General features: G+C 40.5%; 1 protein-coding gene across 5 annotated transcripts in view; it reads left to right on the top strand.

The window, feature by feature from the left end:
- The window catches only part of LOC143329853 (SPRY domain-containing SOCS box protein 4-like), a 75,847-nt gene extending 65,501 nt beyond the window's left edge, over positions 1-10,346 (top strand). For all 5 annotated transcript variants that reach the window (XM_076745966.1, XM_076745969.1, XM_076745967.1 and 2 more), the window contains one exon: positions 7,700-10,346. In XM_076745966.1, coding sequence (XP_076602081.1) covers positions 7,700-7,827 — 128 coding nt within the window. In that variant the 3' untranslated portion in view covers positions 7,828-10,346. The remainder of the gene's footprint in view (positions 1-7,699) is intronic.
- Positions 10,347-16,983: the final 6,637 nt, after the last annotated feature.

Genomic DNA, 16,983 nt, shown 5'->3' on the forward strand with positions numbered 1-16,983 from the left:
CCAGGAAAACACAGCACAGTGAGTCGATAGCATGGCATCAGATTGGGAGAAAAGACGCAGCATTTGCTGTGAAATATGCCAGAAGTCACACGATTGAGCTGTTGGTAATTTCACCCTTTAACAGATCGCTCTGTGTGTATGTACACATGCTCAGGAGCGAGCACTGCAGTTAGCTGTACATTAGTCCAAATTTTACCACTGTTGTCATGTGAAAGCCTTGTAATTACAGTTTTGTTCATTTTCATATTTATTGACTTTAATTAAAGGATTAAAGGATTACATGCTCCTCTAAATTCTTCAACCTCTTGGGCTTAGAAGCACTTCCAGAACCAACCGGATAATGATAAAAACTGCATTGTCATCAAGCTAAATACACTCCAGTTCTCTGTCTCTTGTTGACATTTCGAAGATAACACAGCTTTCACCCAACAGCGATCATTTCTAATGTGCCAGAGAAGATCAAACACTCCGACCTTGGCCAGTGTAACGATGGAAAAACAGAAAAAAAAGAAGAGTACAAAAGAAGGGCAGGGAAGAAAAGCAATGAAGAGAAAAGAAGGAGGCAGGCAGAGGGGTTTCTTCGCTGGTGAAGCAGCGTTGCAGGAGGAAAGAGGCAGGAGGTGTATTGTTACAGATTAGATGGACCTGTGGCCGAAGGAGGGAGGAAGACTTGATGGAGAGAAAGAGGAGAGGATCATGTTTTCCCGAGCTCACTATTCTATATGTGACGTTTGTGTTTGTCATCTCCACCATCTTTGCTTAATGCACTTCACATCACACAACTCAGTATTTCTTACAAAGGAAACTTAGCTTTGAAGTTAGACTAGCTTGCTAGCTTCTTTAACAGTACAACAGGTCCTCCCAAATGTTCAATAGCATAAAGTGACAGATGTCTTTTATCATTAACACTATAAAACCACGTGAAAAAGTGGAAAAAAGGTTTTCTATCAATGTTCGTACGCTTTACAGTCCTGTGACGTCCTTTAGTCAGTGATGCTGTGTGTGCTAGCAAGGCTGGCTCTCAATGTCCATGAATGATGCTTACACGCCTCCTCTACAAATATGTCCAAAAACAGTCTTTATCGTCCTTTGAAAAATGGCCAATCACTGCAGTGTCATCACAGTTCCTATTTCTTTACGCAGATTTCAGCTCAACTTTAAGCGTTTCCTCTCTTCCACCGACTCCTTCTCTACTTTTAAACTCACTCATCATCCGTCAGGCTTTATTTAGCTCCTGGCCCTCCCCTCAGGTCAATTTTTACATCCATCATAAAAGCGATACTGCCGTTGCCATTTTCACCCTCTCTCCCATTATCATTGTCTACAGACAATAAATCCTGCGCTGCACTGCATCTCATTACAGGCGTCGTGTCACATCGTGTGCCCCTATTACTTCTTGTTCCCGTAGCAGCAGACGCAGGGTCACAATTCATATCCATATAAAATGTCTCATCAGGGAGAAAGTTTGCCACTGACTTGGATCACATCACACATGGTATCTGATATTGGCTAGTAGTCCTCGTCCACAAAACCTGCTCACAAAATTTATAGAGATCTGCCACCTTTGTATAAATGAATCAACCGCAGCAGATTGTGGAAGCGTTGCTGGTTTGATTCCCAACAAAAGAGGAAAGGAAGCACATAACATGATTCATGCTCATAATCTTCTTTTTAATTGTTTTCTGCACTAATGGGACCCACAGGGGTCGTTCACAATTCACCTCGCTGTTTTTTAGCTAACAGTTTTAATTCAGGGCGGGAGAGATCAGCACTAAGAGCAGACATTATCTGACCCGAGAAAACAGTTTTTTAATGGAAGTAACACCATAATCACTGTTTCCGGCTGCTCCTCTGTACCTCAGTGTTGAACTACAGGTGAAGCAATTTACCCGTAGTGATGATATTCAATCCTACAGCATTTTGAAGCGTAATTCCTCTTAATGCACTGAGTGTGTAACGATGCAGGGGTAAATGACCTGCTGCTCGTCAGTTCATCCTCACTTTCCCTCTTCATTAGCTTGTCTCACCACTTGAGGAGATGCTGGGATAAGACAGAAAGTGTCTCATTAAGAATAAATCTTATTGTTAATGCACTGTGTATTGCAATAGAAGTTATTAAGCCCAGTTAATTAGTTGTAAAATGCAATACAAGGCCATTATGTACATCTGGAGGGCAGCAGATGATTAATGTGGAGATGATTTCATCTTATAGTGCAGCTAATGGATCACCTGGGGCGAGGACAATATTATGAGCAGACACCTGGGCTCTGGAGCATTATATTGTATGTACCCACATAACACAGTGTGACACATGTTTAATACATGCTATGGTAAAAGCTGTTTTAATGCATTAATGATGTCTTAAAATCACACTGAAAGGCAATGAAAGCATGATGACAGTATTTTTCAAGATTAAAATTAACACATGTTCATAATCCATCTGTCCATTTTGCAAAGGCGCATGTTTTTGAATAGTTAATGCTGCTATAATCAATATTTTTACATTAACAGTGCATGAAATGACTACTCGTATGTGAAAGGGATCTCTCTATGACAAACCCACAGCTAATTTTCACTCTGCCCTTCCCCTCAACTCCACCTTTCAGCAAGGTGGGCAAAAAAAAAAAAAAAAACTCTAAAAACGTGTTTTACAATACCAGCCCAGCAACAAACAGCAGACAGACACAGTTATCGACTACCTGGTGAACACACTAAATCATCAGCAGTTAAAAGAGCCAAATATTTCCATTAGGAGCTAAAAACTGAGCTAAAAGAGTGACTTGGACTTACGTTCATCAGGTGGCCAAGAACATGATAAATGAATGCTAATGATGCAAGTCTTTACCAACAAATGGGCAACATAAAATGCATCAGTGTTTACGAATTGTTTTCAAAAGCCTTATGAACATCATACTTTGTGGCTTTTGTTAAAAGACATCTTAATGCATTATGATAAAAGCTTAATGAAGTTGAGGTAATCATTCGATTTCACCATGAAGGCATTAATAGTGCAGTACAGAAAAGGGCTCCACAGAAAGTATTCCTGATATGATCTGGCAGACAGAGCAGTGCTGTTGTGGATCATTTGGCTTTGAGGTAGAAATGACTCCTCCTGGAGGTTTGAGGGTCTTTTGATTTCACTAACGGAGGCTAATTAAGTCTCTGTTTTGGCTATAGAGACTAAGTAGTGAATTTTTCCTTTTTCAGTCTGCTTTTCACCTTTTACTATTTTAAGTCCTCCAATAGTTTTCTCCAGAGGGGACTAAAGAAAGAAAGACGGAGAAAGACAGAGTTGGCAGTGGTTCCTTCCCCCCAGCAACCGCAGCGTTGTCTTCTGAGGTTGTCTCCACATAACTGAGCACTAAAGAGCCAATGAGATTATTTGTTTGGTACAAAATCGCTCCCCTTCCTATGCACATGCAGCTAATGAGCCAAATGTGTGCAAATATACTGCGGCCACAGCAGACTTCAGCCAATCAAAAGCAGTTGTCAGTAAACACTTTTCTGTCTCTGGTCATCAGCCAGGGTGGCAGTAAAGCCAGCTTAGCATCAGTGTGTTATATTTAGAGCTGTTAATGAGAGGCTGCTCCGTTGTTCAGCCTTCACACTGTACCTACATTTAAGTCAAACAATCATCTAAACCATTGTGACCCACTGTGAGTTGCTCTTAATTAGTCATTTTCTATATGTTGATATACATTAGAGCTGAAACAATTAGTCAATGAATTGACCAGTCAGTCTCACAGTTGATTAATTGTGGAAGTCAGCGCAGTACTTCAGGAAAATACAAAGGGTATTCCCAGTGTTTGAGTGATCCTTTAAAGGGAAATGACACCACGCAACCAGCCTCAACTCATCTACTGAGAGAAGTCATGGATTTAAAAGTGAGGCAGTAAACCAACCCTTCACAAAATAAAAACTAATTAATTCAGATGACATCTGGATAATGCCACTGATTAACGCTCTACCACTGTGAGGAGTCTGTTGTGCTGTCAAATTCCCACCTTTCAGGGTGGTAGCATTTTTATTTTCTCAGTTTCTTGTCATTGTAAATCTAATATCTTTGGGTTTTAGACTGTTGTTTTGACAAAACAAACAATCTGAACACATCACCTTGAACTCTGACGAATTATAATTGTTGTTTTAACTATTTTCTGAAATTGAATAGACTAAATGAACAATTAAGTTGTCAAAAGATGAACAGATGAATTTATAATGAAAATAATTGCTAGTTGCAGCCATAATATATGTGCATGGTCCCACTGAGTGCACAAAATGACCTGTGTGAAACACTCACTGTATCTGATGTTGAAGCCACTCAGCCACCATACAATAGCATTCAGCTGCTGTATATCCTATTAATGTGAAGAGAGCAGCTCTCATAATTGCAGCAAAACTGAGAGTCAAACAGAGGTCAGACTAAAAATCAACAGAGCTGACGCGTCATCATCACAAGTGAAGACCTGTGGTCTCTGAGAGTGTGGATGAGCATTAATGTGACAGTCACACAGCAAGGACACACACGTGTTGAGCTGAAGTGGATGTATGAGGAGTGTGTGTGTCCTGTATATATGTGTGTAGAAGCCGGGGTGTCCTTTATCCTGTTGGTTTAACCTTGAACGAACACAAACACGCGTGCGCACACACACACACAGTGGTGCAGCTACAGAAGCAGGTGGTAGAGGACGTCCAGAATTACAACGGGTGATGGCAGAGTGTAGCTTTTCCTAAACAACAACAGCAGGGAGAGACAGACTGATGGCCTAGCTGTGCTCTAATGTCACTGAGGATCCTTGCAAAGCACTTCACGCCTCCAAAATAAGATACGTACCACTAATTACAGCCTGTTACAAGATAAAGACATTATCTTGAAGGCTGTTTCCACTTACACTAGCCCGTTTTCTGCAGCTTTACACATTCACACATCAAGTGATCGGAGATTTTCGCAGTTGTAATTTGCATGTTTGACCGTGATTCTTTCATTTCCATCCCTCCTCTTTACTTTTTACTGTTTCCCTCTCCTCCACCTTTCCATCTGAATGACTTCCATTTTTATTGTTCTGCCCCATTTCCCTGCATGTTCTTCCAGTTGGTGTACTGATGATTGGGTGCTGCTGTGTTGGTGGGGTCACTAGAGGCAGTGCAGTGCAGTAATCCATGTACTGTACAGTATGTGCCAGAGTGTGTGAGGGGTGGGTGGGTTGTTGGATCATGGAGTTCATTTTGGTAACGTGCCTCTCTCCTCTCTCGCACTCCGCTGTGCTGTGTAATTAGGCTAATCAGACATGGTCATTACTATTAATTGAAACTGATGATACAATAAAACCCTTGTGGAGGAAGTCTACAGCATGAGGCCAAGTTGTTAAGACTCAATGAAGGGAGAAGGACAAAGAGTAGATAATTGGCAGTAAATGAGAAAGTTTCTGTTTATAGTTTGTGTTTATTAGTTGTTTGTTGGCTGGTTGTGATTGTCGGAAACTGGACTTTCCTCCAGCACATCCAGACCATGATAAAAATGTAATCAACTGATCCTTGGGGCATTTTAGATTTCAGCCATATCCTCCTCCTGTCTTCTCAACAAGCAAGGCGTGTTATCTAACTCTGTTGTCAGATGAAACACTAATGACAGCGGGAACAAGCTGAAAGGACTGCGCCAGTGAAATCGGTTTTAGTCAACATCAGTCAGATTTATCAGTCATTCACACATTACACATCCAGCTAGACTGTTAAAAACTGTTTCTAGTGCATTGGCATTTCTTGCTCTTGAAGAAGTGGAGAAAAAAGACCAACTGATGCCGGAGTTTAAACATTTCTAATAATGATATATGAACACGAATTGTCCACTCACATGGAAATTATTTGACTTCAAAGAAAAGCACATGGTGAGGTGGGAAAAAAAAAAATCGATAAATACAACAAATAAATAAATAAATAAGGGTTAGGGCCTGTAATAATAAACGGTGGGGAAAAAGTGCTACAATAATAACAATGAATAAATATCTTAGATAGACACCATAAAAGCAACAGCAGTCACTAATAAAAAGACATTTGTTCAGTAAGGAAGAAAAGATTGCTTAAAGATGTTTCCCGCTGCTGTAGGTATCCTGTAACATCCTCCTGAATTTATTAAGCTGAGGGTGAGAAATGACTGCTCTCTGGTGGATAAACTATGTAATGGTGACACCATTTCTTAACTGCAGCGTCTTCTGATCTATATGCCAACATATACCAATATGTCTGCGTAGGGTTGGGGTTTGAAAGCTTTTAATCCAGACTGAATCCTCTCTAACACCTTGTCAAATTTAACCGGCTTTAGCTTTTAATGTTTATAACTCATCTGTAATCACTTCTGTCCAAGAAGGCAGAAACCTCAACTTTGAGTAGCAGTCTAATTAAAGTTCCCTCCTCGTCTCACCTGAAAATGAGATAAGCAGCGAAAGATATGAAATGTTAATTAAATATGACACAGTGGAATCACAGCTGTAGCATGCTCACTTTTCAGAACTTCATTAGTTTATTTCATACGAGCCCTTTGACTTCAAAACCTGGAGGTCCTGTTACTGAACTGTGAAGCTGATGAGCTTAAAATACTGAAATAAGAAGGCACGAAAGATTCAACTGAAGCTGAAGTGAAGGGATCAGCGAGATCATTTCTCTCAGATTCACCGTGCTGCAGGTGTACTGTGGTGGTACAGACCTTTAGCTAAGTACAACCACTGACTTAACGAGGCAGCAACCAAAAGTCTCATTTGAGCCACTGTAGGAGTGTCGTTTATTACCTTAATTTAACTGGCAAAAGCAACAATCGGCTACAAATAAGAAGGCGTTACCTGAATGATGCAAAGAAAAGGAAAAATAAGAAACTTGTTTGCGTCAGAACAAACCTGGATTTTTGTTAACCTGGAACCAGATCCAAAATGGAACTGGCAATTGAAACCCGACCCCTTATCTATGCTAAGCTAAAATTAGCTGATGTATTGATCAGGCTCTAGAGCCATATATATTGTGGGTTTTTTGAGGTTTGTGTATAGTTTATGGTTTTTGTAGGTAGGAATTATTACAGGACCATACAGGTAGATGTGCTCACTGACATCACTTGAGGAATTCATATGATCGTGGACTATTAAACTACAACAGCAGCACGATTTAAGCAGGTTTCACCCAAAGCACCATCTTTCCACCTCCTCTCCTCTGCGGTTTGTGTGTCCTGCAGCTCAGACCGCAGCCTCCTGTATCTGTTACCTCCTTAACCCTCATGTGAAGATGAAGGTCAAAGAAGCTGAGCTGACCAGGAGCTCAGAGTATAGAGGGAAACGTGGACACATAACACAGATAAAGATCTATGAGTTCTCCAAATCCCAGATCATTTTTTGTAAAGTAGATAGAGCGTCAGGGTAACAGACGGCATTTGGGTTTAAATGGTCTCAGCGTAATGTGACAATACAAACAGGTGTTACTGGTGGCATGTGTGTGCGCGCGCATGGAAGAGGTTTAAATATTTAAAGGTGTGCATCGTCACTCCCTCTACCCCTCTACTCCTGTTTCTCACTCATTCATGCATAACAGATATTAAGATGTATTATGCATGTGTTAAAGGCCGAGGTGCAAGTATACACATGAACCAAACCGTGAAAGTCATTAACTCACACTTTCAAGTCATTTTCTAACTCCATCCCTCTCTCTTTGTCCCTCTCTTCAGCCGAGCCTCTTCCTCTGATGGACCTGTGTCGGCGTGCGGCCCGCCTGGCGTTGGGCCGGGAGCGGCTTCAGGAGATCGAGAGCCTCCCGCTGCCCCAGTCTCTGAAAAATTACCTCCAGTACCAGTGACTGACACCAGCAGAGACAACTGGGAGTATAAGGACACAAAGCAGACCACCAGAAAGTCTAAAAGATGGATGGAATAAAGCAATTAATTAAAGAATGCAAGGAGGGGATGCTGAACGTCCACACTGTGAGCGCCGCTGCTCTACAAAAGATGGATTTATAAAAGGATGGGGAGAAAGATGGTGGATTAACTGATGGAGGAAATCCAGGCTTTCAAACAAAGAACAGGACAGCACCAGCTTCTTTTGGATTTCCAGCTGCTTTTTCTTTCGTTTTTGACTTGAAATAAATTATTAATGATGGTATCCCATCAGTTTCTCACTCATCCAGAAAGAAAACCCATCCTCTGATGGCATGCTGTGGTGAGGAGGTGACAGTGGTAAGACAACCACCGCCACCTAGTGATGAGAATAAAAAACTGCGCAGAGAAAGCACACTAATCCTATCCCTGGAGGCCTTTCTGACACACAGTCAGTGACCGAATCATTGCTGTTGGATTCCACGGTGTGTATTCATGGTCTCCACTAGCACAGGTGGCAGGCTGCAGAGCACAGATGTCCAAGAGGATTTTAGCACTAATGTTGATTTTTATCTGACTGACTCGGGTCCCGACCAAAAGCTCACATCACATACAGAGTAGATCAAAACATGGCTGGAAGGTGCACGCAAAGTTCGGTCAGAGAAATAAAGCATGCCAAGCTTTATGCTGACATTTGATGAGAGTTAAACCCTTTTCAAACGTGGAAACATCAGTTAAAGGGGCTCATCATGGTCATGTTGACTATGCTTGTACAGCATTTTAATAGCTAGTATGTGAGAAAGAGCAGAGGAGCTGAAACTTGATGATATGAAGAAACCGTATTGAATCATACTACAATGTCCAACAGTGCACACGTACAGATTAAATGCTGTATGTAAAGCATTTTTGTGGCCAGGATGTTCATCATTTCATCCATTCAATTAACTTGGATAACATGAAAAAATAAACTTAACTATGTTGAACAGATTTTTTTTCCATTGGTCATAGGAAATAATAATTGAGTGGTAAATTTGTTACAGTGCTCTTAAAGTTCCCAAAAACTTGCCCTCAAATCTTTGTTATTTCTCTGTAACTTTAAATATTCAGAAATGAACAAGCACCTATCAGGAACTTAAAACCCATCAGAAGAGCAGACAGAAGAGATTCACAAATCTCTAATGTCAAATCAGCAAACCTCTTTGCTGCTGAACCTCATTGGTCATAGTGAGAAACCCCTTTAATAAGGGAAGAAGACGTGCATTTAATCCTTCCATGTGCACACTTTGTGCTGCTGCAGCCTAAATGTTAATGCGATGATATCAAATTAAGAGTTGCACTGTGTGGAAGTGTTATGGGAATGTCCGACTCATGACTTTTATGTAACGAGCTGCATGTCTGAAAGGGGCTTTATTAAAGAAACAAACAGGACAAAACTGCTCGCTGTTCAACGTAGTGTTGAGTTGCACCGAGGACCATTGCTCACAGGACACTAAATTATGTATTATGATGTTAGCCACCACCAAAGTATTTCATACTAAGCCATGGTGTGTGTGAATGTGTGTGTAGGTCGTGGCCCGTCGCAGTGGAACTAGTGCTAACATGCTGTTGGCCGTAAGAGGAGCCTCACCTGCTGTTGTAGCACCCTGCTGTAGCTCATTGGTACCAGACAGAATCTGTCTGCTCTCCACACAACTGTCTTAATGACCACAAACAAACAAACAAACAAACAAACAAACAAACAAACAAACAAACAAACAAACAAACAGGACCAGAGCAGGTCTAGTCTCACTGGATCTATAATAAAGGCTGAAGCTGGATGGAGGAACATTACTGCTACTGCAGATGTGTTTGTTGCTCAAAATGTCCAGTGCGCACGCACACGGAGAGAGACACACACACACAGACACACACACAGACACACACACACACACACACACACACACACACACACACACACACACACACACTGTAGACCAATCATGTTTTCTTTCCTAAAAAAAGCTTGAGTCACTTTTTTTTTTTTACTTGAGTTTGTATCCTACATTATTATTATTAATATTATTGTGAGTGTGGAGTCTGATTCTGATGATGGTAGGACGATGATGATGATGGTCATGATGATGGTGATGATGATTATTTATCTAGTTCTGTTTGTTTTTTAACTGATCGTTGATGGTTGCATTCAGGTAATTTTAATACTAAGATGCTGGTGATGAAGGGAGAGAAATCAAAAGTTGTTTTCTTCAATGCTGCTTTTATTATTATTATTATTATTGTTATTATTATTATTATTTGTGATGATGGTGATGATGGTGTTCTTACCTCCTGTTTTCATCAGTTAGGATGGGGAGAAAAGGATCATTCAGAAAAGTAGTAGAATGTATGGACAGATGGTGCAGTTGAGATGTCAACAGACATGAAATGTGAATAAAAGCCAAGTGAATTTGAAAAAATGTCTGTCTGAAAAATGTTTCTTTCCCTTCACCCTTTTCTTAGTTTTTTAGGAAAGCTTACTAAACTATACATGTTGTTGTCATCCAAAATGCATCGGACACTTTTACAAAATAAACAGTCGGAGGTGCAGTAAGATGCAGAAGAGCCTGATGATTGAACTGGGGCTGACACATTTTCAGCATCTTTAATTGTGTCTGAGGGAGCATTTAATCTACCGAGGGAGGCCTTAGTGAGGAAAATTGGGCCGTAAAGTATTTGGCTGTAAGTTCTCCCAAGTGTCAAGTCTGCAGTTTCCACTTCAGAAAGTAAACAGCTAATGCGCTGCTCATCAGCTCCTGCAGCGGTAAATACAGCTCACACTCTGCCAGAGAGATACTCATGCAGTCTAAAAGTAAAAACCGCAGGGCACCACAGAGTGAAAAAGAAGACATTAGTGAGGCTTGATGTGGTTACAGGCTTTATATTTCCACTGCACAATGTGAGATCAGTCTCATCAGGTTCATCTCACCATATCTAAACACACAGGGGACTGATGTTTGAGAAATCAATAGCAGACAGACGGTGTAATGATGCCCCCGCCTCACACACGATCCTGCCTGGGATGGATCCAACACTCACAATTTAACAGGACCAGAGAGTCTCCTTACCAACACACACACACACACACACACACACACACACACACACACACACACACACACACGATGTCTAAAAGATCATCAGCAGTTTCATCTGTTTTCCCAGTCAAACACCGACGTGAATACTGAATGTGGTGCAGGCCTGAGGAGCTGTGCTTTGATAAGGCTGCACAGCAGAGCACCAGGTGATTTACTGCAGAGTTCTCGGCGATAAACCAACACATGTTTATTAACACTTTAGTCTAAAGGTGCACTCCCACCTGATTTCAGAAGGTGTGGCAAAAAGCAGGCAGGAAATAGTGTGAGCAGGATTATATAACAGAGTCTACAAAGTTGTAGATTATACAGCAGTGGTGGCTTGTGGGCCAAATCTGGTACTCCAACTAAAGTATTTGCCCCCCCCCCCCCCCCCCAGTGATTTTCTAATTTGCAACTTTTGCTTATATTTTCTGCCATAGACAATGTAAATACATGGCTTGTGTAAATCCCAATGATACTTTAAAAACTGTAAAACTATATTGGCCCATTAAACAATGCTGAAACAAACTGGCTGACGTTTGAACCAAACTGCTGAGTCATATTTTACAGCGTCTTATCAAACACTTGACTGTCATTACTTCCTGGCCCTGCCTTGGCATTCACAGCATCCTTCCTTCTCTGCTGCTTGTATTATTTTATCATGCAGGTATAAAACAAGAATATAAACAATCGATTCTTCCTGAATCAGAGTTCAATCCCAGCCCTCTAAAACTGACTGGACATTGGAGGGTCTCACCCCTTTTTTTATTGAAATGAATGTCTGAATGCACCAGAGAAGGTACATCTGGAAACATTTCATCAGACTATGAGCCCCTTTTGTTACAATGGAGCTGAGCTGAACCACTTCACATACTCCTATCGTTAATCTAAAACAATGCATCACATTTTCTTAACATATTTGTTTAACATGTAAAATCAGGGATGAAGTAACCATAGCTGTTGGATAAATATAGTGGATTCAAAAGTAGAATATTTCCCTCTGAAACGAGGTGGGTTGGAAATGTATGCTTACATTGTGCCACTGTACAATAGTTGAGTAAATATACTCAATGTACCTATAAACTAAAATAACTAAAATAAACTAAATAAAATACTTTGGGAAAAAAAATAAAACATTTGACTATAACCTTTGAGGAAAGCATCTCCTGGATCTCCGCCTGCCCACATGCTGCTCACACAGACTGCAGCATTCATCTCAAACATTTCACCCTGATGCTCCCTAAAGCAGGAAAAAGGCAACAAAGCTGCACTTAAGTTCTATTCTGGGCCTTCGACAGGAAGCTGAGCCGTGAAAAGGGTCCACATCACATTTCTCTCCTGGGGAGGGCAGTTTTTCTTCAGAGGCGGGGATGAAAAACGAGGATGCTTTCCAAGTATTTCTGATAAAGAAATGATTTAGAGAAACAGCAGAACAAACCGCAGTGATGATCTTCAATATTTTGACTTTCTGTCATCAGCTGTGAATTAATGTGCTGAGAGAAACAAACATTATGCATCAAGCTGCAAAGATGGATGAGTGAGTGAATGCACTTGTCAGATAAAACTGTTATGACTGTCACCTTCTGGGACTGTATTGGCCATTTTGGCTCAAGCTCAGACGCCACATCGACAGTGCTTTCAATGTACTGATATGAAGGAAAACGCCACGGTGTTGCAGGAAGTAATGATAAAAAACAAAGCACACGATGCTTGGTTAAAGAACAAACCGTTTTTAGCTGACACACACACACACACACACACACACACACACACACACACAAACAACAAGAGTGTCTCAACTCCTACAATTAATCAACACACTGTCAAAACACAGCTTAGTACAGCAGTAGTGAGCAGGTGTGTGGCTGGTTTCCAGAGAAAAAAGGATGAGTTGAAGCAACAGCGATGACAAGGAAACAAAGTGCTTCAGGAGCCCTGATAGCAGGGTTCATCTCACTGTTAATGGCTGACTGTGTCACACCAGTCAGTTAGTGCGCGTGTGTGTTTGTGTGTGTGTGTGTGTGTGTTTTGTGTGCATGTTTTTCAGTTTAATGTACACCGCAAATAGCATTAAAATACTATGCCCTCTTATCACAAGCCAACACACTCACAAAATATGTGCATGTATAAAATATGTGAGAAGACTATTCACCTCAATTTTCCAGATGTCTTCAAATGGTTTGTTTTAGCTGATCAATAGTCCAAAGATTCAGCTTGCAATTGTAGAAAAACAGAGAGAAGCAGCAAAATCCTCACATCTACGAAGGGCTTGGCTTTTTTCCCCTTTGGTTGTAAATTTCCTCATGATTGAGTGTGGACTGAAATTTTTCTTATTATTATATTATTTTTATTAAGGACCCCTGTTACAGAGGCACAATACTACATTCCTGGAGTACACCGTTCATTTTGCATGGATCAACCAGTTATTTGCATCGTGTTTTTCTCAGTATTAGCTGATATTCACTGGCACTAAAAGAGCTGATGGTGAGCGATGTAGATCAAGTTAATAGCCCATTATCACAAATCACAAGCCTGCCTCACATGTAATCATTTAGCATGTTAAGTAGATAAAAGTACAGTCAGCAGGCATGAAAAAAGCCACGCTGAGTCGGAAAAAGAGTATGTGGTGTGTGATGAAAGCCATAACGAGTTCCCCATAGAGCCAATATTACAGTCACATAATTCCACCAATGGTTTGTCTGTAAGACCTAACCCAAACCCACTGTTAGACAGTGGACATGTTTCCATGTCAGTACAAGTACCATCAGGATCTCTGACTTTGCCAAAATTCTCCCCAAACAGCAGCAACGTTTTGGGGGACACATGCACAAACAGAGGTCAGTCCATACACAAAGGCATCATAACGCACACACTGAAAGACAACCAAAAGAAAATGAGCTCAACAACAGCAAAAGCTTCATTTCAACATGCAGCAAGACGGACCACAACAACAACAACAACAACAACAACAACAACAACAACAACAACAGCAGCATAAGAGTAGAAACGTAAGCATTCAGTAAATGCCAAGTTTTCACAAGCAAACCAACAGCAGCCTCAGCAGCACTTCAGTGGTTGACGAAGTGTTCAGGTCCTTACTGATGTAGATGTTTATGGTTGAGATAATTTTAACTACTTTCTGTCCCACAAACCTCTAAAAAGTGTTCATGAGCTCATAAAAGCAGCCCTGTATTCAGCTTTGACATGATGCATTTTCAGCTAAACCAATACAGCTGTTAAATATTAATTTAACTAAAACGATGAACTATTCAAACATAGAGATACATAGTTTTTACAGGACAGGAAGGATATGAAAACATTTAATTTGAAAAGTAATCAGTAACTAAAGCTGGCAGAAAAATGTAGTGGAGTAAAAAGTACAGTGTTTGCCTCTGAGATGTTTTGGACAAGCATAAAACTACATAAAATAGAAACAAGTACATTAAATTTGTACTAAAGTACAGTATCTTACTAAATGAATTTAGTTACTTTCCACCACTGCTAGCCTTGCTGGTAGGCAACAAGCACAACCACAGCAGCCCAAACATCCACTGACAGCAACGTCAGCCATGTTAGCAAAGCTTGAACTACTTAGCTTGTTGAAGAGGAGAGGGGACACTCGCTGTTTGGGCGGAGATTAAATCCTCTAGTTGTGACACTGGTTCGGCGCCTTGAAGTGTGAGTTTGTGGCACAAACACGGTTATTTTTTTTTCCACACACTCAAACTCAATTAGTAAATTTCAGGTGTTAGCTTGTTTGTGGAAATGCTATGTAAACAGTGGCGTCTGCTTCCTCTGATGTTTTCAGGTGCACAGGTTTAAGTATCCCGCCCCATTTCAGAGGGTGCGTTTGTTTTATGTACCGGTGAGTCGAGAGTGGCGTAATTGTTTTTATATTTTCTCCTTTTTTTAATGTTACAAACCTAACTTGTGTTTATCGACTCAAAGAGTTAAAATTTGTATGTTTGTATTCAGAAGGCATAAAAGCACTTATCAGAAATAAATGCTTGTAAATGTGTTGTTCATGTTCAGATTCAATTCTTTAATTGGGTCAACTCTAACTGATGTAGCTTCGACGGGCAACGCTGTTGAACTGAATTTAAGTGGAGGAACACAAAGAAGAAGAAGAAGAAGAAAAGGTCTCGTCAAGAAATTATACAAGACAGGATGTAGAGAAAGAAAGCTGAAAAAACACAATCACAACTTTGCTAACTGCAAACTAAGAAGCTGAGCAAACTGAAAAGTAACTCGAAGGCCACCGGATGCGTCTGGAAAAACTGACGCAGCTGCTGATTACTAGCGCCCCCTAACGGCCGGCGGAGAGGAGTGACTCAGCGGTCAATGGCCGTATAAACAGAACAGTCAACAAAACAGTTTTTAACCATAATAGCGAATCACCACATCCATGAGAGAGCCTTGAGCATACAGTCATTAATGTGCATAAGAAATATTAAGCTGATTGGTCCAGTAGTATACACACACACACACACACACACACACACACACACACACACACACACACACGCCTCCTTGTTGCTGAGGCACTCTTGTGTTCTTTTGCACGCGTTCATTAGAGTGTTATTGAACATGTGGTGCTCAGTTAAAAGGGCACATTAAGCTACTAATTAGTCAATTGTATTTCTTCATCCTCAGGGATCTGCTGAGTGAAGAAATGGATCGTCAGCACTGTTGTGAGCAGAACTTGGACATTTAATAGATGAGCTGACATGAAGGGCAGTCAATTAAACGCTTTGTGAGAGTGATTTAAATCTGCATACGGAGGTTTATACAACAGGAGGGGGGTTCTTCTCGACTTAAATATTCCTAACGTGGCCTTTGTCAAGTATTAAACAGTTCACACTCTGGAATAAAATTGAAGACTTGTCCCTGTCCTGCGTCGTCTGATCAGAGTTAAACTGTGTGATTTGTGTGATTTTTCTGCACATGTGCCTGAATTGTGCCTTTAAAACAGGTGAACAGATGCCTTCTGTTTTCTCTTTTCTTTATTTACAACATAGAATATCTTTCACAAACAAAGATATGATGGACAAGGAATACTTTTTTTTCTTACTGCCAATACATGTTGCAATACATGCTTTCATTAATCATCAGTTTAACATTTACAACTTTCTTTTCTGTGTGGGTTTATGTCTAATATTAGATTTAGTCTCAACCCAGCATGAATTCATTTTTCCACCTGCAGGGTTCAGTAATAGTCTCCTGTACTGGTGGTTATACTGTATCTCTGTTGATATGATCTCATCCAAGTCAAAATACGTTTCTCTTGTCATTTACTCCTGTTAAAGTTCTCATCCTCCCCCAAACAACCATTATATTCATATTACTGCCTGATTTAGACACCCACGGTGGATTATCAAATGTTTTCTTTATGGTCCTGTTCAACACATTGTTGAAAGCATCACTGTGTCAGTGTGTGTCTTTTCCACCACATTCAGTGTTTTCTAAGACAATATTGCATCAGGTTTTAGTAACATATTTTTCAGTTTTTGTTTTTTTTTTTCCTGTGGGTCTGTCTCCATCATCCTCATCATTTGTTTTTTTAAATATGCCTATCATTCTTGGCGTATGACTCAAGTCAATAAAGAAATTACAATCTCGAAACTTTTGGCTGTAGCTTTACCAGAAAAAAGTTACAGTAGGACACATCCAGTGAATACTGGTGAGTCAGTCTTTCACAACTTTTAACTTTTTCTTATTCCGTTAAAACTACTAACTCTCCTACTTGATGAGAAATCTTTTTAATCTATCATTTTGGCTTGTGAGGTTTTAAAGGAATAGTTTGGGGATACAAGCTTGTTTGCTTTCTCGCCAACAGTCCCATGAGAAGATGATCACAGCTACGGTCAGCTGCTGGTTAGCTTATCTTAGCATAAAGACTGGGAACACAGGAAACAGCCAGCCTGGCTTCATCTAAAGGAAACAAAATCACACACACACACACACACACACACACACACACACACACACACACACACACACACGTCTAGTGCATAAACAAGGAAGGCTGTG

Source organism: Chaetodon auriga, chromosome 12 (genome assembly GCF_051107435.1).
Source record: "Chaetodon auriga isolate fChaAug3 chromosome 12, fChaAug3.hap1, whole genome shotgun sequence".
NCBI lineage: Eukaryota > Metazoa > Chordata > Actinopteri > Chaetodontiformes > Chaetodontidae > Chaetodon > Chaetodon auriga.